Source organism: Neoarius graeffei, chromosome 6 (genome assembly GCF_027579695.1).
Source record: "Neoarius graeffei isolate fNeoGra1 chromosome 6, fNeoGra1.pri, whole genome shotgun sequence".
NCBI lineage: Eukaryota > Metazoa > Chordata > Actinopteri > Siluriformes > Ariidae > Neoarius > Neoarius graeffei.
In genome coordinates this window covers 5,299,615-5,327,228 of record NC_083574.1, presented here as the reverse complement: position 1 = coordinate 5,327,228, position 27,614 = coordinate 5,299,615, and the positions used below count along the sequence as shown (strand labels likewise).

The following is a 27,614-nucleotide window of genomic DNA, read 5'->3' as shown; positions in this document are numbered from 1 at the left end:
CATGCCCTTAGTGCACTGATGTCCAAGCTTCACTATCCCTTTGCAGAAGCAGAAGGTCACATCTTGAGCCTCCAGATCCTCCTCAACAACATGGATGACTTCATCATCATCACGCTGAAAATGGTGACCATGTGAGTGGGATTTCAGTTTGGGAAACAGATAGAGGTCAGGCGGTGCCAGGTCGGGTGAGTAAGGTGCACGGGGCAACAGTTCAAAGCCACATTTGGCTGCTTCTGCCCCGCCCCCTGTGCTGTGTGGACGGCGTATTGTCCTGGAGCAACAACACGCCACCTCGAAGATTTCTTTCCTCTCCTTTTTTCTTTGATTGCTTCTTTCATTTGAGTTTCATATCACTGGACAGTGATATAAAGCTTGATAGTATAGAGTTACACCCCAAAATGGGAGTTACGCCCCTTGTTTCTGGGTGAGGCAGAGAACTTTTTGAAGTACCCTCATATGTTATACAGTGCTGAGCGTAAATGAGTGCACCCCCTTTGAAAAGTAACATTTTAAACAATATCTCAATGAACACAAACAATTTCCAAAATGTTGAAAAGTCAAAGTTTAATATAACATCTGTTTAACTTATAACGTGAAAGTAAGGTTAATGATATAACTTAGATTACACATTTTTCAGTTTTACTCAAATCAGGGTGGTGCAAAAATGAGTACACCCCACAACAAAAACTACGACATCTAGTACTTTGTATGGCCTCCATGATTTTTAATGACAGCACCAAGTCTTCTAGGCATGGAATGAACAAGTTGGCGACATTTTGCATCATCAATCTTTTTCCATTCTTCAACAACGACCTCTTTTAGTGACTGGATGCTGGATGGAGAGTGATGCTCAACTTGTCTCTTCAGAATTCCCCATAGGTGTTCGATTGGGTTCAGATCAGGAGACGTACTTGGCCACTGAATCACTTTCACCCTGTTCTTCTTCAGAAATCCAACAGTGGCCTTAGATGTGTGTTTAGTCATGTTGGAAAAGTGCATGACAACCAAGGGCACGGAGTGATGGTAGCATCTTCTCTTTCAGTATAGAGCAATACATCTGTGAATTCAGGATGCCATCAATGAAATGCAGCTCTCCATAAGGACACTGCCACCACCATGTTTCACTGTAGGCACCATGCATTTTTCTTTGTATTCCTCACCTTTGTGACGCCATACAGTTTTGAAGCCATCAGTTCCAAAAACATTTATCTTGGTCTCATCACTTCAGAGTATAGAGTCCCCGTAGTCTTCATCTTTGTCAGCATGGGCCCTGGCAAACTCTAGGTGGGCTTTTTTGTGCCTGGGCTTTAGGAGAGGCTTCTTTCGTGGATGGTATCCATGCATGCCATTCCTCTGCAGTGTACGCCGTATTGTGTCACGGGAAATAGTCACCCCAGTTTGGCTTTCTACTTCTTTAGATAACTGCAGTGAACTTGCATGCCGATTTTCTTCAACCCTTCTCATCAGAAGACGCTCCTGTCGAGGTGTTAACTTCCGTGGACGACCTGGACGTCTCTGTGAGATGGTTGCAGTTCCATCTTTCTTAAATTTTTGTACCACTTTTGCTACAGTATTCTGACTGATAAATAAAGCTTTGCTGATCTTCTTGTAGCCTTCACCTTTGTGGTGGAAAGAAATGATTTTCTTTGGGGAATTCTGAAGAGACAAGTTGAGCATCACTCTCCGTCCAGCATCCAGTCACTAAAAGAGGTCATTGTTGAAGAATGGAAAAAGATTGATGGTCCAAATGTCGCCAACTTGTTCATTCCATGCCTAGAAGACTTGGTGCTGTCATTAAAAATCATGGAGGCCATACAAAGTACTAGATGTAGGAGTTTTTGTTGTGGGGTGTACTCATTTTTGCACCACTCTAATTTGAGTAGAACTGAAAAATGTGTAATCTAAGTTATATTATTAACCTTACTTTCACATTATAAGTTAAACAGATGTTATATCAAACTTTGCCTTTTCAACATTTTGGAAATTGTTTGTGTTCATTGAGATATTGTTTAAAATGTTACTTTTCAAAGGGGGTGCACTCATTTACGCTCAGCACTGTGGCAGCTATATACAGCACTGTGCAAAAGTATTAAGCACACGATTGTTTTTTTTTCATGCAAACTTTGTTACAGATTTTTACTTTATGACATTTTAGGGTTTCTACGGAAGCCGCGAGAGGCCCTTCATATAATCCTTTTTTTTATTCACCTTGTTATCCCGAGATAACGACATAATTAATTCAGGATCTCGAGAAAACAACACAACTAATTCGAGATCTCGAGAAAACAAAACAATTATTTCATGATCTCGAGTAAACAGCTGAGAAATGGTTCATTCAGGTACGCCAAGAGACTTGTGATATGCTGACTTTGGGGCTATTTCTCATTCTGTATAGACGCAACTTTGGTCATTAGAATGTCTGGAATAATCGATCACCTAATAAGGCAATATTTTGATCAGGGGTTGACACAGGGAGAGATTGCATTAAGTCTTTTAATAAGGGATAATTTCAAAATTAGTCCGCGGCACCTCCGCAGAAGACTGGCCCGGCTTCGTCTCTACCGACGGAGATACAGGGATCCAGCTGAGATCATGAAATAATTGTTTTGTTTTCTCGAGATCACGGAATAACGGTTTTGTTTTCTCGAGATCTCGAATTAGTTGTGTTGTTTTCTCGAGATCCTGAATTAATTATGTCGTTATCTCGGGATAACAAGGTGAATAAAAAAAAGATTATATGAAGGGCCTCTCTCGGCTTCCGTAGGTTTCAAATGTTCGGGGTTTTTTCTAGCACAAAATTAAATGTTACAGAAAAAAAAAATTGTAATATATCTGAGCAGCATATTCCATAAGAGAGCACTTTTCAGATTAAAAAAGAAAACATAATGAAGGCTGCTGGAAAATTTTTCCTGCAAAATGAAGACGCGAGTGTGACAGTCAAAGTGTCCAGAAGAACTGCGGCTGGTTCTGGAAGATGCTCAGTAAAACCTACAGCTCATTTCCGCATAAAACTGCACTAATTGGACCTCAGACTACTATTTTTTTTTTAAAGCAAAGGGTCGTCTCACACCAAATATCGACTTTGTTTCATTTATTCATTTATTATGGCTTACTGATTACTGTTTCTAGTATTTCTTTACATGTGCCTAATACTTTTGCACACTACTGTATATATAAAAAAGCTTTACAGCTTTATCTCTGATTGCAACGAAGCACTAACCTTGGAGACTCCTTCCAAATAAGCGTGCCCTTCCAGATAACTTCTTCATATCAACAATTATACATTTAAATAATATTAGCTAGCGTTGAGTGGTATATCAGATATATTCCATTCAGCTAGCATGATACTGAGCAAGTCGAAGACAAGTAGCTGAATGGAATATATTTGATATACCACGAGAAAAACCCAGCCAATATTATTACCTCCGCCAAGGAGATTATGTTTTTGGTAGCGTTGGTTTGTTTGTTTGTCTGTTAGCAACATTACGGAAAAAGTAATAAACGGATTGCGCTGAAATTTTTTCCAGAGGTGTGACTGGGCACAATTAACAATCCATTAAATTTTGGCGGTGATCCGGATCACCTTCTGGATCCTGGATTTTTTTAAAGGATTCCTGGCAGAGGTCTGCGCTCTCCGAGTGCTTTTCTAGTTATTATTATTATCATCCATACACATTCCTTTCGGGTGTTCAACGCGTCTTTCTCTTTCAAAATTCTCTCAAAATCTTCCATATTTAGCAAAGCAAACCTAACCTGGCGGCCATGTTTGTTTACAAATTGTCCCAGTCGCTCGCTAGTGTGGAAGTTTTACCGTACGTCTCCGACGTGTGACATCATGCTGTCTTGACAACGATGCAATATCGTAAACCATATTCAACGCTCATTCTCCATTGGGTAGAGTGACGTAATACACGTAGGATAAGCGATATGCTAACAATATTGCATGCTATCGAACCAAATGAATGAAACTGGCTAGAAGGGAATAGAACACGTTTTTATTCCATCGAAAAAATGTCCTGGATGTCTCATCTCATCTCATCTCATTATCTCTAGCCGCTTTATCCTTCTACAGGGTCGCAGGCAAGCTGGAGCCTATCCCAGCTGACTACGGGCGAAAGGCGGGGTACACCCTGGACAAGTCGCCAGGTCATCACAGGGCTGACACATAGACACAGACAACCATTCACACTCACATTCACACCTACGGTCAATTTAGAGTCACCAGTTAACCTAACCTGCATGTCTTTGGACTGTGGGGGAAACCGGAGCACCCGGAGGAAACCCACGCGGACATGGGGAGAACATGCAAACTCCGCACAGAAAGGCCCTCGCCAGCCCTGGGGCCCGAACCCAGGACCTTCTTGCTGTGAGGCGACAGCGCTAACCACTACACCACCATGCCGCCCTGTCCTGGATGTATCATAATTTATTTTATTGAATGTGTTTATTGTTAGTCTTAGATGACGTAGTATCATAAACACACACCAGTGAGCCGTTTTGATGACGATCACTCCTTTCACTCAACACTATATAAACTGGTGTTTGAACAAATCCAGATCATTTTTAAACACAGTGTTGGGAATGTTGTGCTGGAATTATTCTCCGCTTCACAGGTCTGTGATCAGTAGAAATAGCAGAACTGATGAAATATCTTTCCCATGAGTGACAAAACACCCTCAGGAATTTAAATCCACTCACCTTGACTTCCTTCGACAAGACAACTTCTAGTTTATCTTGAAAGACAAACAAGGATGCATATGATTGGATTCTGTCTATATTTGACTACATGCTTTTACAAAATAGCAAGAGGCTGAGAGTAAAGAAGAAACACGAAAAAATCATTAATTCCAGTATTAAATCTCCAGTGATGCTGTTGTTATATAACTCTTTCCCACGATGAGACTATGAGATAACTCAGAACATTTTGGATTTATCATTCACAGAAGCTGCCTTGGTTAATCCTTTTCAGTTTGCATTTGTATGAGTTGTTTTTGCATTACAGTCAACCCTGCCTTTAAAAAAAAATGGATGTGGCAGAGCTTTCCGAGCTGTGGGAATCCATCAAAGCATAAGGTAAATGGCTACAGGAGATGTATTGACTATGCACTCATTTATGCACCATGCTAGAAGGCACAGATAAGCGGCTCAGCACACCGACCGCCCCCACCATTCCTGTACAAGCTCCTATTGTAAAGCTGCACAACAGATTCTAGCTGCCACTTGGACCATGTTTCTGACAAAAAAATACAGATAAGAGCCAAGGATTTCTTTTACACTGTTCCATCTGTTGGGTCCAACATGCAGGGGCAGTTCTAACGCACCATGATGATTGTTTATCATTGCTTTGCTCAAGGGGAAGGTTTCAGATTGGATGACGACACTTCACGGAAAAAAATCTTGCTCTTGGCCAAAGTGCTGAACAATCTGTGTGACTATTTAAAGCTGTAATGAACCATCTGGTGAACATTTATTCCACCTTTCTGAAGGCCCAGCTACTGGACCAGAATGTGCCCTGTTCCTTCTGCATTCTCGTGCATTTATTGAAATGAATTAAGTCTCCACTGGCACCTCTCCATGACGAGACCTAATGCAATTAGTTTACCAGGATCCTTTCCTGAGATACCATGATTTGCATTTGAGGGGCAATGGTGGCGAGAACGAGGCTACTGATCAGGAGGTACTGAATTCAAGCCCTAGCACTGCCAAACTGTTTCTAGTGGACCCTTGAGCAAGAGTCTTGACCCTCTCTGGTCCAAAGAAGCCAGGTTAGAGCTGACCCTGCACTCTGCTCATAGCTTCCTTATAAACTGGGATACGTGACAATAAGTTCTATGTTCTTCTGACATTCAAGTAAGCTTTTCTACATGTGTTATCTTTCTCAGATAGCGGCAAGCCAGTGCAGCCTGCCAGATCCCAACTGTCCACCATAGATATCGAGTCTCTAACTACACTATAGTAGATTTGTCCAACAAATCAGAAAGGTCTTGGCAGACTCCTCTCAGAGATTATCCTCTCAGTGTCAACAGAGGACAAGGGTAAAATTAAGATGGACTAAGAAAAGGTGACTCACTCCTGGCTGATCACCTTTACTGGGGTTGTCTAATCTCATATACGAAGGGTTGGTGTGGATGGTGGTTTTCATTCTGACCAAACAGGAGCAACACATTATAGCTGACTGAAGACAAAGATCTACTTCTCAAAAAAGGTTGTTCCAGTGTGGCATGAAACTTTGTACACCCAATGCTGAGTCAGCTTCTCTTATTGGAAGCACTTTCTATTCTTCATTTGCATGCTTGTAGGAACTGGAAAGGTCACACCCATCCTTCTGCCCATGCAGCTTCCCAGCTCATTCTCTGGTCTTGACTTTTCTTCTTATCCTGATAACTTAGGCTTGATTTGGCTCTTCCACCATAGAGCATTACTGTACATTATATTATGGGCATTTTGCAGATGCTCTTATTCAGAGTGATGTTGAACATACCCAGAGCACAGCCCAGGGAGCAGTTTGGGGTTAGGTTCTTTGCTCAAAGGCACTTCAGCCATTCCTGCTGGTCCAGGGAATCGAACCAGTGACCTTTTGGTCCCAAAGCTGCTTCTCTCACCATCAGGCCATGGCTTCCCCATGGAGCAGGACTACTGATCAGAAGGTTGTGAATTCAAATCAAACTTGCCCTTGAGCCAGGCCTTTAATCCTTAGCTGCTCAGTTGAATATTTACGATAAGTTACTCTGGATGGACGGCAAGGTGGTGTGCTGGTTAGCACTGTCGCCTCACAGCAAGAAGGATCCAGGTTCGGGCCTCATGGCCAACAGGGGCCTTTCTGTGTAGAGTTTGCATGTATCTGTGTGGGTTTCCTCCCACAATTCAAAGACATACAGATGAGGTAAAATACCCAGCCACTGGGGTTCCACAAGCCAGTGCACACTTTGTGCCAGTCCCAAGCCAGGACAGATTGGGGAGGGTTACGTCAGGAAGGGCATCCGGTGTAAAACCTATGCCAACTCAAACATGCGGAACAGATCTGCTGTGGTGACCCCTAACAGGAGCAGCCAAAAGAAGAAGAAGAAGAAGAAGTTACTCTGTATTAGGGCATCTTCAAGCAAGGTCCAGCAGAAAGGGTTCAGCACAGCAAACGTTACCTTTCCAGGCCAAAATCTCCAAGGAGTATTTCTATGTTCTGGTTTTTAGAGGCCTGTTGTGAGGTCTTGAAGATTTCCCAGTTCTTCCGAGCCATGCATTATCCGTCGGGCTTTGTAACTGGATTATGTTTCAGACTTTCCCAGTTTGCATACTCAAGCTATTATACTCTTGAATTTGCATTGTTGTCCAAGTCCTACTGCAATTCTGCTCAAATTCTGAACTTACAGTGGCATATGTCTTTGTATTACAAGGTCTTACTGTCAGACTTCAGTTAAAATACAGGTCTAACCCCTGTATCATCATAACTCATTTCATCTCCCTTCAAAATGCCTGCACAGTACAACTCATTACAGCGGAACCATTCATCATTCTTCTTGTCAAATCTATTCTTTCTTCCCCTGTTCTGGCCCTCTCTCTGTTTCACAACAATTTAATTAAACTGTCAGTTAATTCCATTAATTGATCCAATCTAAAATAGGCAGCACAAATTGCTGCAGTAATGGCTTAAGAAAGGAGAAAGACAGGCCATTGCTATAAATTTTAAACACAAGTTGCAAAATGAAATAAATGGCTGAGGTCAGGACCAAACTTAGCAGCCTGAAGCGAGACGATGCATTTACAGACAAGCTTCAAGTGAATACCAAGAGCAATCTACAGAGTAAAGACCAAAATAATACAAAAGATACTGGTGTCAAGACAATCCATTTTCAGGCAACAAAATCTGACATCAAGGAAAGAATATCCATCCATCCATTATCTGTAACCGCTTATCCTGCGCAGGGTCGCAGTCAAACTGGAGCTTATCTGTGGGCAAGAGGTGGGGTACACCCTGGACAAGTTGCCAGATCATCGCAGGGCTGACACAGAGAGACAAACAATCATTCACACCTACGGTCAATTTAGAGCCACTGATTAACCTAACCTGGTCTCGAACCCAGAACCTTCTTACTGTGAGGCAACAGTGTGAACCACTATGCCACCCAGGAGAGAATGTTATATTTAAAATGCACCATTGTTAATTGTTATTTAATCATAGTGTATTCTAAAGTCCTTCCTGTGCCATGCCCTGGTCTTCCCAGACAGTATCCCGTCCCAGTACTAACCAGGCCCTTAAGGCACATTGGGTGGCGCCAATCTCCACTTCTATAGCCCTCAGCCTCTTGCCTATACAGCTAGGGTCACAGTGGGGGGCTGGTCCTCTGCTAACCGCGAGAGTTTGACTCCCCACTTGCATCTGTACTGCAGCGTACCTTGCCAAATGACAGTAGGTACCATTTTTATGATGGTCTTTGGTACGACCTGACCACGAGTAGAGCTTGCAATCTCCCGATCGAGAGGCAGACATGCTAAACACTAGGCCAGCTCGCGGCCAATCATACTATATTAGTACGTCAGAATTTGCAGACAACTGAAACGAAGGTAAGCTTTGAGCTTGTGGTTAAAAAAAAAAAAAATCAGATAAGGGCGGCACGGTGGTGTAGTGGTTAGCGCTGTCGCCTCACAGCAAGAAGGTCTGGGTTTGAGCCCCGTGGCCGGCGAGGGCCTTTCTGTGTGGAGTTTGCATGTTCTCCCCGTGTCCGCGTGGGTTTCCTCCGGGTGCTCCGGTTTCCCCCACAGTCCAAAGACATGCAGGTTAGGTTAACTGGTGACTCTAAATTGAGCGTAGGTGTGAATGTGAGTGTGAATGGTTGTCTGTGTCTATGTGTCAGCCCTGTGATGACCTGGCGACTTGTCCAGGGTGTACCCCGCCTTTCGCCCGTAGTCAGCTGGGATAGGCTCCAGCTTGCCTGCGACCCTGTAGAACAGGATAAAGCGGCTACAGATAATGAGATGAGATGAAAAATCAGATAACCATCTCAACTTCATCACCAGAGTATTGCCCTACTTTATTCTCCTGCTGGGATATTTTTTTTTTTTACCCTGTTCTATCTGCACACTGATCTAAACAAAGAGACATAATAAAAAATAAAGCGTACTATCAAACAGGTCACGGTCACTTCCTGGGTTAATGTACAGTACTGTGCAAAAGTCTTTGCCTCCCCCCCCCCTCCATTTTTTTTCATCCAAACTTTGTTATAGATTTTATGACTTCTACACAATTGAGTCAAAACATTACAAAAACATTTTAGAGTTCCAAACGTTCATTTTTCAGCACAAAATTAAATGTTACAGAAAAAAAATTTGTAATATATGTCTAAACAGTATATTTCATCAGAGAGCACTTTTCAGATTAAAAAAGAAAACATAATGAAGGCTGCTGGGTTTTAGTGCAAAATGAAGAAGTGAGTGTGACAATCAAAGTGTCCAGAAGAACTGTGGCTGGTTCTGGAAGATGCTCAGTAAAACCTACAGCTCATTTCCGCATAAACCTGCACTCACTGGACCTGAGACTACCATTTTTTTTTTTTTTTTAAAGCAAAGGGTCATCTCACACCAAATATTGACTCTGCATTTATTCATTTATTACAGTATGGCTTACTGATTACTGTTTATAGTATTTTTTAATGTTGAAACATTTCATTTCATTATTTTTAGGCCTCTTCTGCTCGAGAGCATTTCTTTACATGTGCCTAAGACTTTTGCACAGGACTGTACAAAGTATAGCAGAAATGTTTTATAATGAAATTTCATTGCAAATGATCTTGTTCAGGAATAACTTCAGTGTTTAAAAAGTGAAATATCCTGTTTTTAGGTAATTTATTGAAAGGATTATCACTGTAAAAAATTCAAGTTGGTTAAATGTAGAAATGAAAGTTCACCTTCTGCCTTAAAGATGTGAATAAACTCAACTTTAACTTATAAGTTAAACAAACTTGGACAAAACTCACAAGTGGTCAAGACAATGGATTATTTTCATTTCTTAAACCCGACAGACCCGCTACCGGGTCCAATAGAACACTACTAAAATTGAATTTCCAGTAAAAAGTACAAAAAAAATGCAGTTTTGTTAGGTTCTATACTTACTAAAACTTTTATAGTATCTCTGTACTTTGTGGTATTTTTAGGTTTATTGTCCTGCTGTCATCAGGCAGTTGCTGAATGAAAAGTGGCATCTTTGTTCATGGGCCCATTGCTATCACAGTGATATCCACTGTCTAATCTAGATTATTCTATCCACATTCACTGGATATGAGCAGTCGCACACTCTGATTGGCTACTCTACTACGAGGCTATCAGCTCATATACCATGAGTAGAGAAAAACAAAATGGCAGAGCGTCTTGCTGAACCAACCGAGTACGAAATAAAAACTCTACTCGAAAACAAAACCCCCAAAAAATACAAAAAAAAAGCAACAAAACATGGAATGAAAGTACAACCCCGATTCCAAAAAAGTTGGGACAAAGTACAAATTGTAAATAAAAACGGAATGCAATGATGTGGAAGTTTCAAAATTCCATATTTTATTCAGAATAGAACATAGATGACATATCAAATGTTTAAACTGAGAAAATGTATCATTTAAAGAGAAAAATTAGGTGATTTTAAATTTCATGACAACAACACATCTCAAAAAAGTTGGGACAAGGCCATGTTTCCCACTGTGAGACATCCCCTTTTCTCTTTACAACAGTCTGTAAACGTCTGGGGACTGAGGAGACAAGTTGCTCAAGTTTAGGGATAGGAATGTTAACCCATTCTTGTCTAATGTTGGATTCTAGTTGCTCAACTGTCTTAGGTCTTTTTTGTCATATCTTCCGTTTTATGATGCACCAAATGTTTTCTATGGGTGAAAGATCTGGACTGCAGGCTGGCCAGTTCAGTACCCGGACCCTTCTTCTACGCAGCCATGATGCTGTAATTGATGCAGTATGTGGTTTGGCATTGCCATGTTGGAAAATGCAAGGTCTTCCCTGAAAGAGACGTCGTCTGGATGGGAGCATATGTTGCTCTAGAACCTGGATATACCTTTCAACATTGATGGTGTCTTTCCAGATGTGTAAGCTGCCCATGCCACACGCACTAATGCAACCCCATACCATCAGAGATGCAGGCTTCTGAACTGAGCGCTGATAACAACTTGGGTCGTCCTTCTCCTCTTTAGTCCGAATGACACGGCGTCCCTGATTTCCATAAAGAACTTCAAATTTTGATTCGTCTGACCACAGAACAGTTTTCCACTTTGCCACAGTCCATTTTAAATGAGCCTTGGCCCAGAGAAGACGTCTGCGCTTCTGGATCATGTTTAGATACGGCTTCTTCTTTGAACTATAGAGTTTTAGCTGGCAACGGCGGATGGCACGGTGAATTGTGTTCACAGATTATGTTCTCTGGAAATATTCCTGAGCCCATTTTGTGATTTCCAATACAGAAGCATGCCTGTATGTGATGCAGTGCCGTCTAAGGGCCCGAAGATCACGGGCACCCAGTATGGTTTTCCGGCCTTGACCCTTACGCACAGAGATTCTTCCAGATTCTCTGAATCTTTTGATGATATTATGCACTGTAGATGATGATATGTTCAAACTCTTTGCAATTTTACACTGTCGAACTCCTTTCTGATATTGCTCCACTATTTGTCGGTGCAGAATTAGGGGGATTGGTGATCCTCTTCCCATCTTTACTTCTGAGAGCCGCTGCCACTCCAAGATGCTCTTTTTATACCCAGTCATGTTAATGACCTATTGCCAATTGACCTAATGAGTTGCAATTTGGTCCTCCAGCTGTTCCTTTTTTGTACCTTTAACTTTTCCAGCCTCTTATTGCCCCTGTCCCAACTTTTTTGAGATGTGTTGCTGTCATGAAATTTCAAATGAGCCAATATTTGGCATGACATTTCAAAATGTCTCACTTTCGACATTTGATATGTTGTCTATGTTCTATTGTGAATACAATATCAGTTTTTGAGATTTGTAAATTATTGCATTCCGTTTTTATTTACAATTTGTACTTTGTCCCAACTTTTTTGGAATCGGGGTTGTATTTGATGGTAAGAACATATCTTTTTTATTTTTCATGAATTCTTCTTCTTCTTATTATTATTATTATTATTGCATTTTTCACAAATTGCTCCTGTCATTTCGCCGGTTTGTTTACATTTGAAGCGGAAATGATTTTGTCGGATGTTTTGTATAAAGTTTTTATTTATTGAATTTGCAACAAATAAAAATAATGCTCTTTTTCTCAAAATCCAGTGAATGTGGATAGAATAAAACAGTTATTCCACTCAATCTCGTCATGCATGGCTTATAGACAACTCGGTGCTACGCGCCTCATCAGCTATCAGCTCATTTACGACTAGATTTCATGGAATAACTCTTAAATATACTTTATGCAAGGGTTAAAAACTGTAAATTTCTCCTTTGGTTTATTACAGTTGACTCAGGTATATTCACAGTCACAATGTTACTGACACTGCAAATATATTTTCTGAGGTCTTACAGATCCATACAGACCAAGATTATGGATATTTACCTCATAATTGTGGAAATATTTTTGATTAATTTTGGATAGATCTGTCTACGCAAGCCACACCTCCCAACACCCTTGGCTTTAGGAGGTTAAGAATAAAAATAAAAATAGATACTAATTTGGAGTTTGTACTGCACACTTACCCAATTCATACTGGGACATGTAAAATTATTTTTATTATTTTTTTCGCGGTCTGGTTTCCATCAAATCCTGCGCTCTGATTGGCTGGCGAGCGGGTCCGTATCCTACGATACGGACCCTGGTTACGGACGTCTGGCGACTCGCTCGTTCACAACAACAAACATAGTAGCAATTTTTGTCAACATTTATTTTCGCATTTCTCAGGAGAACAGCATTAATTTTACAGCATGGATAGTGATAACGACAGTGTTCACAGTGAAAGCGAGTTTTACTACCCTGAGGAAGAAGAAATAATAGAAAACATTTCAGGAGAAAGCTAAAAACCTCTAACTGTTGCCAACGCCGAGCAAAAACATGGCTGAATCCTGAATGACTCCTATTTGTATAAATAGGCGACTACATAGGGGGCAAAATGTAGTTTTTTTCCTGCCATGGAAGTGCACTTGTATACCGAGGAGGAAGCCATTTGCATTACAGCCGTGAATGAGGATTCAAAATGGCGGCTCAGCTCGGTTTTCCCTTTCAGGTGCTCTCGTTTTCTGTTAGAATTTGGGAAAGAAAAAATAAATATATTATTTACCAGCTTAAGGTCGGTCCGTATGGTGAAATACCGTGACCTCGGCCTTGAATACTGAGCGAGGCCCTCTGGGCCACACACATACACACACATTTCTACATAATCTCTATTTCATTCTGTGCAAAAGTTTTCACACTTCTCAAGTGTCTGGATTCCTTTAAAAAATGAATTTAATTCTAATTTGCATTGCAGTTTCAAGGATTTCATATGATGTACAGGACACTCTTAGAAAAAAAAAAGAAAAGAATGAAAGTTGACCAGTATGTGAACTGAAACATATCTTTAATACTTTATCAATTAATATAAATATTAGAAAATATTTATATAGGCTACAGTATATATAGGCAAAGTGTTGATCAGCCTGAGATGCTTTTCTGCTTACCGTGGTTGTAAAGAGTGGTTATTTGAGTTACTGGAGCATAGCGTACCGTAGAAGTGAAACAGTATGACCTCTGACGTTTTATCAATATGTTTTTTCTGTGTAGAGTGTCGTCCGTGAAAGTCCCAGCAGATCAGGAGTTTCTGAAATACTCAAACTACCAGCAAACACGCCATGGTCCACGTCACTGAGATCAAAATGTTCATGATTGCTGATTTGACTGTAAATATACATTGTTATGTTGCTGTTTAATACACACACACTGATCTCAGAGAGGCTCGACTCAAGCACAGTGCCATTATTTTTAATGTCCGCAATACTGAGTGTGAGTAATGAATATTGTATTAAACGAATCATAACGATAATCAAACACACAAATATTTGGTCAGGATTAGGGTGCATCAGTTGCCCCCTAAAAATGAAAAGTTCCTCCGAACATGATGCATTTTTGTTTTTATGTTCCTTTTGATAAGAAAACACACTGGGTGAAATATTTTGACAAAATTCAAAAGTTTAATGGTGGCACCAGGAGCTCAAAGTTATGGAAAAAGCTGCTATTTTATGACTTTTATGACAAAATTTCAATCACTTTTCATGAAACATTATGGCACCTTATAGAGTATACCAAATATCTTAGATACACATTTTTAGTACATATTCTAAATATATTATCAAGCACAGTTTGAGTTTTAGCTGTTCATTGAATCACTGTTCAACTACTTTTAAACAATACAAATGTATTATGAATCACATTAATGCTTCTCAATCCCTTGCAAAGGTTCTTAACATGATCTCTGGGTCACAAGAAATCAATAAATGGAGGCCAACATTGTGATTCAAACCTTACACGAAAACATAAAATAAGTGTTTTTTGGGCCCAGAGCATTTTTTAAGGATTTTCCACTAGGAGACCAACTGGTCTGGGCAATACAATCACAGGCCCCAGAGTCCATGCGGCTGCACCGCTGCGGCATATTCTGTGATGCAAAATGGTTCACCAATCACCATACAGACACACTACAGTGACTACACAGCTATCAAGAGCAATTACCAAGCACAAATGTTACGTCAAAGACACTCAAAGTTACACAGTAATGACATCGGATTCTGACATCAGCCATCTCAGTAACCAAATTTTAGTTTTGTTTTTCTTAACCAACATGATCTTGTGTGTATATCTTATAACATAGATCTTTGTTTTCCTTGTTAAATGTATACTTACATGGTTGTAGCTACTGTCCGTCTAAGAACTACAACAGTCCCTTTAAGGACTAAAACTCCCATCACCAGCTTCCGCGTTGACCTACGTCACGCCGGGGCGGGATCACCAACGTCACATCCTCCATGAAAGAATAAGTAACCCGGAAACTTCCAACTCGGTCTCTTTTGGCGCCGTGAATTCAACACGGACACAAGGAGGACTTTTCTCTCTTTCCGTCTGGAGCAGCCGCCTGGACACAAGGAGGAATCGCTCGCTCCACCGAGCAAACCCAAGAACAGACGTCTTCCTTGCAAGATCCACGATTCAGCGCGATTTCTTTGTTTACCCCTGGCCACGGTAAAAATCCAAAATCGCGCGATCTAACTCAGATGAGTTACAACCGGTTTTTATTTGTCTATTATCAAGTACGTACAAAACTGCAGCCCAGAGCAGTTTTAATTAAAAGTTAGGAGTGACTGGATCCTTCTAATTAAGCGCTGTACACATTATTTTGATCAGAGACTTTCTTTTCATCACGAGCGACCAGGGGAAGCGACTCACGTGCTCCACAATGGTGAAACTCCAAAAGTCTCAGCCTCTCCAAGAATTCTCTGCTTTCTACAAAAAGGGCGAGATACTGAAGTAAGACTTGGCATTTGGGCATAAAAACCTAGTCTTAGGAATTAGCTTTTATGAAGTGTGAATTTAAACTCAGGAACGGTTTAAATGTGTACACTGTAAACACGCAGCGTGTTGAATTGATGAATGTTCTATTTTGTTTTAATCTCTCACTTGTTTAATAGGTTTTGCATGCTCTCTCTTTCTTTCTAACACTTTAATTTCATTATTTACACATATCTGGACCTCATCAAGATTTCAGTGAATTTGGTAATGTTATAAAGCTAGTGGATTAGCTGCTACGGCTAATTCTTCTATCTTATTAGCATCCAGAGATAACTGTATTGTCTCCAAAGGACTGTTAGGCCTTACCACGTGGTCAAACACACCTCAGTTAGCAACTAAAGCTAACTCTCTTGTTTTACTTAGAAACACATGGTCACCAGGCCTTTCACACACAAACACACCTTAGCTAGCAACACAAGGCTAATCTGTGTCTCCACACGTGGCCAACACATCTTAGCTAGCAACCAGAGCTAAATCCTTTGTTCTCAAACCCCACGTGGTGACACACACCCCTTTGCTAGCCACATACGGCTAATTCTTTTGTCTAATTAGCAACCAAAGATAGCTCACCAGGCCTCACACACAAAAACACATCTTAGCTGGCATTCCTTTGTCTTAGCTAGCGACACAAGGCTAACCTGTGGCTCAACATGTGGTCAGTACATCTCAATTAGCAACCAAAGCTAACTCTCTTGCTGTACTTAGAAACACATGGTCACCAGGCCCCACACACACAAACACATCTTAATTAGCACACAAAGCTAATCTTTTGTCTTCACCACAACACACACACATATCTCACACACACACACACACACCTCACTGTTTGTATATATTTCAACTGACATTATTCATTTTTATCTTTGTTATAATAAAATCACTTATTGTTGAAACTGTGTGTTTATTTGTGTTTCGATATTTATGAAGTCACACAATCTCAAAAGAATTCAAAGGTGCATATTGGTTGTGTAATATGGTAAGTGATCATAATAATTTGGAAAATACCATAATTTAGCTGTTTGGTAATTTATTATTAAGCACCAAAATTAATGGTATTAATTAATGAGACTGATCCAATGAGACTGATTCCATGAGTGATTTAATGATATGAGACTGATTCAATGAAAACGATTCAATGAGACTGATTCAATGGTATGATTCAAATGAGACTGATTCAATTTTGATTATTAACCTTCAGATTTAATGAGATTGATCACTCACTTAAACTAATTGCACCTACATGGTACTTGGTTAATTAATTGCAACTGATTGAACCAAATGATAAGACATAACTTGGTTTAAAATTTGGTCTCCCAGTGAAGCTGGTTTGGCATTGACTAGGAGACCAAACCATTTGGTCTCCCAGTAACTATGTTAAAAAATGCTCTGTTTTTGGCAAAAAAAAAAAAATGAACCTCATGGTGCCACCATTAGACTTTTGAATATGGTCAAAAAATTTGACAGGATGTCTTTATTGGTGAAAAGGAACACCCAAACAAAAATGCATCAGATTTTATGAAAGTGAGGGCAACTGATGCACCCTAGTCAGGATCCATTACAATTCAACACCAAAACATTTTAATCAAATATGTTAAAATTGAAAGTTCTGGAATGCACACATTAAAAAAAAAAAAGAGATAAACAAACAAAAAAACAAACAGTAGTTTTGTAATGGCACACAATTAACCGTGCTGTCTGATCAGCATGAATGATGGAAATCTGTCTCTTTGAGAAGCCCAACAGTGGTGAAGGTGACGTTCAGATGATAAAGCCTGACCCTGCGGCTAGTAAAATGTCACACACAATAATTTGCATCACAAGCAACAAGAATTACTCGAACATTTTTCTTTTCACGGCAGGGGCTTGAAATGCCAGTGGGGCTTTATTCATTTACACACACCAGCTGCTTTATGAGGAACGTATTTTAGATGCAGTGAGTTAATTTCCAGAGCTGGGATCCTTTCTGAAAACACAATGCATGGAGGAAGGGGGTTTTTTGGTTGAGAATTAACCCCTTTAAAGACAAATCTAACCAATGATATATTCCTACTACGACTAATATCTCTCTACGCAGTTCTCTAATCGGCCGATCCCTTGACTGATAAAATCACACAGATACAAATCAAGAGCTTCAGTTCATGTTCACAATGTTCAAACATCAGAACGGGAAAAATTGTGATCTCACAGTGAAGTGTGACTTTCTTTCTTTCACTGTAGCATGGGTGCTGGTTTGAGCCAGATGAGTATTTTTGGTTTGAGGATTTCAGAAACTCCTGATCTCCTTCCTAGGGTTTTCACACACAATCAACAGTCTCGAAAGTTTACACAGAATGGTGCAGAAAACAACAACAAAAAAACATCAAATTGAGTGAGTGAGTGAGTGAGTGAGTGAGTGAGTGACAGTTCTGTGGGTGGAACCAAACACCTTGTTGATAAGGGAGGAAAATGGACAGATTGAGCAGTTCAAGCTGCCAGGAAGGATATAGTAACTCATGCAATCGCTCTTTACAACCGTGGTGAGCAGAAAAGCATCTCAGCAACAGCAGAAGAACACACTGGGTTCCACTCCTGCAGCCAAGAACAGGGATTTTAGAATCAAGAACAAGTTCCTATTAAAGTGGCCGGTGAGAGTATGATGTTATTAAACTGATATTAAAGAGAAATGTATTCTTGATACATCATGAATCCTTGAGAACATCTCATCTCATCTCATTATCTCTAGCCGCTTTATCCTTCTACAGGGTCGCAGGCAAGCTGGAGCCTATCCCAGCTGACTACGGGCGAAAGGCGGGGTTCACCCTGGACAAGTCGCCAGGTCATCACAGGGCTGACACATAGACACAGACAACCATTCACACTCACATTCACACCTACGCTCAATTTAGAGTCACCAGTTAACCTAACCTGCATGTCTTTGGACTGTGGGGGAAACCGGAGCACCCGGAGGAAACCCACGCGGACACGGGGAGAACATGCAAACTCCACACAGAAAGGCCCTCGCCGGCCACGGGGCTCGAACCCAGGACCTTCTTGCTGTGAGGCGACAGCGCTAACCACTACACCACCGTGCCGCCCTCCTTGAGAACATTTTATATTAAATAGTAGTCTGTTTATTTTTAAAATATCACTGGTGGTCATTTTCTGTAAGGAGATGTTTACTGAACGTTTATGGAAGGAGTCTCCAGTTCCGCCTCTTTGTAACATTCAGAGGTAAATATACACTTTGTCGATTTTTGGTAACATGACCGTTAACTTTTTAACGAACTACAACAGAGAGAAAAGAAAGGCTGGTGATGGAATGACTGCTTACAGCTATGATAATATATGCAAAAACGATAAAAATTTTGTTTTGCTGATGTTCCACACATGATGTAACTATAAATGGATATAAAGTATGATGCGTCTTTCTTAAATAAAGAAAAATCATAATTGTAGCCAAACTGTTTTCAGAAACGAGGAATAAAACACTTTGGGATGGGCTGTTATAGGAAAATAATATATTTCCAGGTGGTATCGGTCATGACGCTTCATCACACCATTCTGGTGTTGATTGTTTTCCTATATTACATTACAGGCGTTTAGCAGATGCTCCTATCCAGAGCGACGTACAACATACCCAGGGCAGCCTTGGGAGCAGCTGGGGGTTAGGTGCCTTGCTCAAGGGCATTGCAGTCATTCCTGTTGGTTCAGGAAATCAAACTGGCGACCTTCTGGTCCCAAAGCTGCTTCTCTAACCATTAGGACATGGCTTCCCCAGCTGCAACACATGGAGTGATTTATATATAATATTACATGAGTATAACCAACGCCGGTTAATAGCTCATCCGGCCAACACGTGATGAGCTCATGTCATCATGTGTTGTTCGTTGTATGTCTGGCGCCGTCCACATTTCATGAAAATCTTTTCTTCTCTCTCAGTTCTTCACCGATTTTTATTCTTTTTTGGCAGGAAGGTAGATCTACCTGGGGTGCATATACAGTAGCTTCTACCCAAATTTGCATAATTGCAATTAGCAATGAAGATATGGAGTAATTAATCAATCCCTAATAAGCAGTTTCCACACAAATTGCTTCTTCACCGATTTTGATTCTTTCTGGCATGAAGGTAGGGGTACCCAGGGTGCATAGAACTTCTGCCCAGATTTGCATAATTACAATTATTCATGACGTTATGGACTAATTAAGCCTTAATGTCTGGCACTTCAACAAAAATCACTTCTTGGTCAATTCCCAGCCGGTTTGGATTCTTTCTGGCAAATAGCTAGGTATTCCTAGGGTGTACAGAGCTTCTATATATACAGTATAGCTTGTATATAGTGCAGGGCTTTTCAAAGTGTGGGGTGCGCCTCCCCTGGGGGGCGCCAGAGTTCTTCGGGGGGGGGGGGGGGCAACGTGAGGAAAAATAAACCAGAATAAGTTACTATTGCGGACATTTAGCGAACTTCAGCTAGCCTTTGCCAGAGACAAAATGGATCAATTTTTAGTACCTAAAGCTACAGTGAGTGAGGAGACAGAGTCTGGGCCAAGCAAAAAAAGAAGGAAGTATGACCACGATTATTTAAAGTTTGGATTTTCATGGACTGGATCTGAAGATGCTCCACTGCCACAGTGTGTTGTCTGCCAAGAGGTGCGAGCTAACGATGCTAGGAGATGTTTAAAATGTGTAAAACAAGATGTTTAAAAAAAAGCACAGATGTTTAAAATGTGTAAAAAAAAAAAAAAAGATGTTTAAAAAAGCACAGATGTTTAAAATGTGTAAAAAAAATGTTCAAAAAAAGCACAGATGTTTAAAATGTGTATAAAAGAGGTTTTAGAAAAGCACAGATGTTTAAAATGTGTAAAACAAGATGTTTAAAAAAGCACAGATGTTTAAAATGTGTAAAAAAAAGAGGTTTTAAAAAAGCACAGATGTTTAAAATGTGTAAAAAAAGATGTTTTAATAAAGCTCATATGGTTTAAATGTGTAAAAAAAGATGTTTTAATAAAGCTCATATGGTTTAAATGTGTAAAAAAAGATGTTTTCAAAAAGCACAGATGTTAAAGAAAAAAAATTAAAATGTGTACAACAACCATTTTTTTTAAATATTAGTTAGTTAGTTAGTTAGTTAGTTAGTTAGTTAGTTAGTTAGTTAGTTAGTTATGGTTTATTTGATAGGGACAGATACATATCATGCAGGCTGTGCAACAGCCTAACGGTAGGCATCATAGCATTTATAGCCATAGGCTAATTTCCAATGCCCGTCCCTAGAAGGGCTTTTAAAATAATATATAAAAAAAACAAACAACAAAAAATATGAATGGAACATAGCAACAACAAAAATTGTAGGAGGGGCCTGTTGTTTATTTGGTCTCTGGGGGGGGGGGGGGGGGGGGGGGGGACTCTCCCACACTTTGAAAACCCCTGATATAGTGTATATAGCTTGCAACATTTATTGTGCAAGATGGCCCACTTTAGATCGTTCCTTCTGGACTAGACAGGGCCGGAGTGAGCTACGCCGTCACCAGTGTTGGGCACGCTACTTTCAAAAAGTAATTAGTTATAGTTACTAGTTACTTTTCCCAAAAAGTAACTGAGGGTGTATTCAGACCAGGATAGTTCGATAGTTCACTTGCTTTGGTCCGAACCAAATGTTTTTTTAATTTTTTCATTTTGGTGCGGTTCGCTTTCACACTCTACATTTTAGTAAGCGGACCAAAATCTGTCAACAAAGCCACGCGCCCTGAGGTCGTTCAGCTATTGGTCAGAGACGACACGCGCACAAAGCGTTAAGTTCAAAAGTAGTCATGGAGGCTTTCCGTGCTGTTATTCTTTTTAATGTCATCAAAGCTATATGTTTTTTCCAGTTTTTACTGTTTTCACAATTGTGCGATTACTATGCTGTTGTACAAGTAATTTATCAACGACGACTTCAAAGGGCAAGGCGGCTACGGAGGATAGCGCTGATGAGCGCACATTATGTTGTGACAGTTCTGGCCCTTCACGCAAGACGGAGGAGGTATGTGTCGGGATATTCGCCTTATCCATCGTAATAGATGAATTTCTTTTTTGCGTCGCTAGTACCACCACTTTTTGAAAGAATGTCCCTGATTTTAATGTAGGTCTGACTGAGTTTCTTCACTTTTAGCCGACATTGTTCTGGGGAGCGCGTGAACCCCTTCTCCTTCATTTTCTCACTGAATACAGCAAACATGTCGGCATCTTTGTGTGTTCTCTCCAAAAGCTCAGATATGTGGACATCTGCCCATATATCCACAAGGGTGCACGTTTCTTCCTCGGCCCACGTTTGCCCCCTACTCATTTTTTGTACTCTGTAGTCTAGCCTACCACTGGTCTGAATGACTGAACGACTGTTGTAAGGTTCCCTTGACAACCGAAACAGTGTTTGCACTTTGCGGTGGAGTGTCAAGACTCTGTTTCCCATAATGCTCGACAAATGACGGAAGCTCCCGAGGTACAAAAAAGCAAAACTGTCAGATTAGGTCCGGTCTGCTTTCACACCTCCAAAAGGTCCGCACCAGAGCTCCTTTGGTCTGGACCGAGTCCGACCTTGCAGCTCGGTCTCGGTCCGCTTGTTTGGTCCGGACCAGAGTTCGGTGGTTTGTATTCAACAACACCATGCGGCCCACAGCAGCACTATCCTCACTCTGGAGGAACACGAGGTGAGGCGCTCGCTGCAGGCTGTCAACCCAAGGAAGGCGACGGGCCCCGATGGCGTCCCGGGACGTGTGCTGAGGGACTGCGCTGACCAGCTGGCTGGGATCTTCACCAGGATCTTCAACCAATCACTGGCACAGTCGACTGTCCCACCCTGTCTCAAGTCCTCCATCATAGTCCCGGTGCCCAAGAAGCCCCACATCTCCGGCCTAAATGACTACAGACCAGTGGCACTTACCCCAGTGATAATGAAGTGCTTTGAAAAACTGGTCCGCAGTCATATTACATCAGCCCTGCCCCGCAGCCTTGATCCCCACCAGTTTGCATACAGAGCAAACCGATCCACGGAGGACGCCGTGGCCACAGCGCTACATGCCGCCCTGTCACACCTGGAGGGGCAGGGGAGCTATGTGCGGATGCTCTTCGTGGATTACAGCTCTGCGTTTAATACCATCCTCCCACACAGACTGGTGACCAAGCTAAGAGACCTGGGGCTTCCTCACACAACCTGCATGTGGATTAACAGCTTCCTCTCTGACCGCAAACAGAGAGTGAGAATTGGCCACCACACATCCCCAGCCCTGAGCCTCAGCACTGGCTCTCCTCAGGGCTGTGTGCTTAGCCCACTGCTCTACTCTCTATACACACACGACTGCTCTCCTGTCCATCAGAGCAATACCATCGTAAAGTTTGCAGACGACACTACAGTGGTGGGGCTCATATCTGGGGGTGACGAGTCCGCCTACAGAGACGAGGTAGAGCAGCTGGTGTCATGGTGCGTGGCCAACAACCTTCTCCTGAATACCTTAAAGACAAAAGAACTCATAGTTGACTACAGAAGGAAAAGAACTGAGATTCCACCTCTAACCATTAACGGGCAATGTGTGGAGAGGGTAGCAGACTTTCGCTTCCTGGGAGTCAACATCGAGGACAGTCTGTCCTGGAGCGTAAACACCTCTGAGCTGCTGAAAAAGACCCAACAGAGACTGTACTTTTTCAGAATACTCAGAAAGAACAACATCACACAAAGACTGCTGGTCTGTTTCTACAGAGCCTCCATTGAAAGCATACTAATATACTGCATATGCATCTGGTATAAAAGCAGCACAGCAGCTCAGAGGAAAGCGCTTCAGGGGGTCATCAACACCGCCCAAAAGATTGTTGGCTGCCCTCTCCCCACACTGGAAGAACTTCACCGCTTGCGGTGTTTGAAAAAAGCCCAGAACATTATAAAAGACACCTCACACCCTGGCTATTCCCTGTTTGAACTGATGCCCTCAGGCAAGCGGTACAGAGCAATCAGGGCAAGGACAAATAGATTTAAGAACAGTTTCTATCCCACTGCAGTCACTTGCCTTAATGCTGATAGAAACTAAGGAACTCTGCTTACATACAGAGAATCTGTTTACATGATGTCTGATGTCTGAACTGTGTGAATGAGGCAACTGGAACTGTGTAGGTATGTGTGAGTGTGTGGTCTGTGTGTCTTGGGCTTAGGCCACTGTTTATTGCTTTTTACCCTATTATTTTACCCTATTTATTGACTCTTTGCACTGACTGGATAGCACTTTCAATTTCGTTGTACTTGTGGCAATGACAATAAAGACATATTCATATTCATTCATTCATTCATTCAGACCAACCCAAAATGTCCGGACCAAGGGAAATTTGGTTCGTTTGGTCCGGACCAAACAACGTAGGTGTGAATACGCCCTGAGTTAGTAACGGAGTTACTTTGTCATAAAAGTAACTAATTACCAGGGAAAGTAATTATTCCGTTACATTTTGTGTCCCCCCCCCAAAAAAAATCAAATTCAATTAGTGTAATCATAATAAAAGTGAATGTTAAATGTGTTTAATGACTGAAATGGACACTTAACAGAACCAATTAGTAACGTTATCTACACTATATTAATATTTTTGTGGGACAATGTGAGATAAGACATCTATCAAATGTAATATATTTTTGTAGTTATTAAAATTATGTTACTAATTACTGGCCACTGACGAGGACAAACGCTTTGTTCCTCGACATAATGTGCATTGCACGTAGACATTTTTGCCTTTTATTTCAAGTAATGAAAAGTCTCATCTCATTTCATTATCTGTAGCCGCTTTATCCTTCTACAGGGTCGCAGGCAAGCTGGAGCCTATCCCAGCTGACTACGGGCGAAAGGCGGGGTACACCCTGGACAAGTCGCCAGGTCATCACAGGGCTGACACATAGACACAGACAACCATTCACACTCACATTCACACCTACGCTCAATTTAGAGTCACCAGTTAACCTAACCTGCATGTCTTTGGACTGTGGGGGAAACCGGAGCACCCGGAGGAAACCCACGCGGACACGGGGAGAACATGCAAACTCCGCACAGAAAGGCCCTCGCCGACCCCGGGGCTCGAACCCAGGACCTTCTTGCTGTGAGGCGACAGCGCTAACCACTACACCACCGTGCCGCCCGTAATGAAAAGTAATGGCTGTATTTCCAATGTGAAAGCGCAGTGCTGGGCTGACCGCTCGCCATCGCTGTGTCTTCCGATTGAAAGTGTGCGCAGTAGTGCAGTAGGCAGAGCCTACCTACGTATGCTGTCTAAATCTACTCTGATTGGCTGGCTATGCCGTTGTCTCGCGTCTCCCCGCCCCACACTAAAGCAGAGTAAAGAAAGGCTGAACGAGCAGCGTGCCAGATGAGAACAGCTTTAATAAAGTAACGCATAGTATTTTATTGTAAGTAACGGGAACGGCGTTATAACGATGTAAAAAGTAATTAGTTAGATTACTCGTTACTAAGAAAAAGTAACACCGTTTATTTCTAACGCCGTTATTCCCATCACTGGCCGTCACTGACGGTCTCGTTTATCAATTCAAGAAACTCAGAGACAAAACACAACTACAAACTGTGTAGAACTGTGGACAAATACATCAGAACAACTAAAAAACAACAACAAAACATTTAGATTTAGACTTTCTTAAATATTAATATCCTGAGATACATGTTTTAATATCCATTTTTGATACTTCTAATAAAGGAACGTGTAAAAATAATCCACATTAAAGATTTTACAGGTTTCATCCGGGTGTGAAAACTTTTGCACTCAGCTGTATGAGCGTACGGGTCTGTCATCTACGAGTTTCACTGGAACATAGATTTCACATACAAAGGTGAAATGTTACCGTGTTTTCTTGAAAGCTGTCAGGAAAGTTTGGTCTCAGCTTATGTCAACTTCTACATCAGAAATCATTTCATTTCAAACAGGAATTGTGTAAATTTGAAAAGGAAGCTTCAGAATAGAGAGATTGTCCAGCAGTTGAACAAAGGACACTCAAACATCGCTAACTAAACGTCATGTGACAAACACAGGAAGTGACTTCTTTTATCTCGTCCTGCAAACATCCAAAATCAGCCTTACCCAGTTCAGGTCTGAGTGGTGCTGCAGCGCCGCTCATTTCCTTTTCTCCCATCATCCTGTCCACCCGGCTGCTCGGGACGCTCTGTGTCCTGGCAGTGGTCCTGTACTGCATGGCGTCCATTTCTCCATTCTGAAGTCCGTTTGTAGGACGCCTGATAGGAGGAACAAACTGAAGTCCTGCGTTCACTCGTTTATAAGTCACAGGTTTGCTCATTCTGTCCCCTGATGCTTTCCCTCCGCTCATTTTCCTCGGTTTATGTGGGACACTGAGCCCCGGGGCTCCTCCCCCGCTAGTCCTTTTCTTTTTCCGTGTTTCTCCTTGGGATCTGGAGGCGTCCCGGACCCCTGCTTGTGTGCTGGTTCTGGCTGGCTTGGAGCGCCGGTCTTGCAGGCGGAGACTGTTGAACTGATCGATGAACTCTTCACAGTGCAGCAGATGGTGCTCAGGTTCCCACGTGTCCGCTTTGCTCCCGTAACCTTTCCATCGGATTAGATATTCCCACTTGCCCTTTTTGTTCTTCCGCTTGTCCACGATCCGTTCCACCTGCAGGGGTTAATGTATACACGAGAATGACAAATGACTGTGAACTTTCTACCAAACATCATGGCACTGTTTAATTTGTGTTACAAGCTGTTTAGTAAGAAATACATCACTTGGGGTCATGCTGGAATATGAAAACCAGAATGTCAAGGACGTAGGAGCTCATCTGACCTGCCGTCGAAACAACCATGACGACCAAAACATCACACAGAACAGAAATGCGACGATGTGAGAGAGGACCGACCTCCACGACTAACTGTTTACAACAGGAAAAATCAACAAAAAAAATTCCTAAATTTTGTTCCCCGAGGGAAGATCGACCCAAAACATCAATCAGAACTGAAATCCATTGAGAACTGAAGGAGGAACGAGATACGGTTTAACTGAAAAGAAATAAAGTTGTAAACAAACAAGAAAATCAACAAACAAATGACGAGGTTTTGTTCCTCGAGGGAAGATCGACCCAAAACATCGATCAGAACTGAAATCGGGTGAGAACTGCGAGAGGAGATACAATTCTAATGAGAAGCCTGGAAAACTCGTTAATTAATTTGGCCTAATTACAAACTCGTTAGCAAAAAATTTGACAAAACAACAACCAAGTTTTCTGCGGAGTGATGAGTTCTTTCAAGCGAAACAATCGGAACGGAAATCCGTGGAGAATTAACAGAAGAGATACGATTTAACTCAATTGTGGACGACGGATGGACGATGGACGCCACACCATGGCAACAGCTCATCGATGTTATCACCAGAGGAGCTAATAATCAACGAAGGGTATGTTTTATACATTTATGGTTAGGTTTAATGTCCTGGGAATCATCTCATCTCATCTGTAGCCGCTTTATCCTGTTCTACAGGGTCGCAGGCAAGCTGGAGCCTATCCCAGCTGACTACGGGCGAAAGGCGGGGTACACCCTGGACAAGTCGCCAGGTCATCACAGGGCTGACACATAGACACAGACAACCATTCACACTCACATTCACACCTACGGTCAATTTAGAGTCACCAGTTAACCTAACCTGCATGTCTTTGGACTGTGGGGGAAACCGGAGCACCCGGAGGAAACCCACGCGGACACGGGGAGAACATGCAAACTCCGCACAGAAAGGCCCTCGCCGGCCACGGGGCTCGAACCCGGACCTTCTTGCTGTGAGGCGACAGCGCTAACCACTACACCACCGTGCCGTCCTGGGAATCAAATCATGTAAATAGTTATTTCCTCGTCAACCTCTCTTGAAGCTATTTTCTCTCTTGAAATTAAGACAAAAAAAAAATCGGAAAACTTACGATAAAAACCTTATCATCATCACATCTTCAACACAATGAATTCTAATGAATTTCAAAAAATGACATTTTAATGTTTCTTCCTGAACATGAAACTTAGTAAACGGACATATCGTTAAAAATGGAATCACACTTTCAATAAAAATTCAAAATATGTGTTATTATTCAAATCCAAAAGTAACAT

General features: G+C 41.6%; 1 protein-coding gene across 1 annotated transcript in view; it reads right to left on the bottom strand.

The window, feature by feature from the left end:
* The window catches only part of LOC132887691 (chromodomain Y-like protein 2), a 111,648-nt gene that overhangs the window by 40,334 nt on the left and 43,700 nt on the right, over nucleotides 1–27,614 (bottom strand). Inside the window, exon 2 of the mRNA XM_060923206.1 lies at nucleotides 25,602–26,145. Coding sequence (XP_060779189.1) covers nucleotides 25,602–26,145 — 544 coding nt within the window. The remainder of the gene's footprint in view (nucleotides 1–25,601; nucleotides 26,146–27,614) is intronic.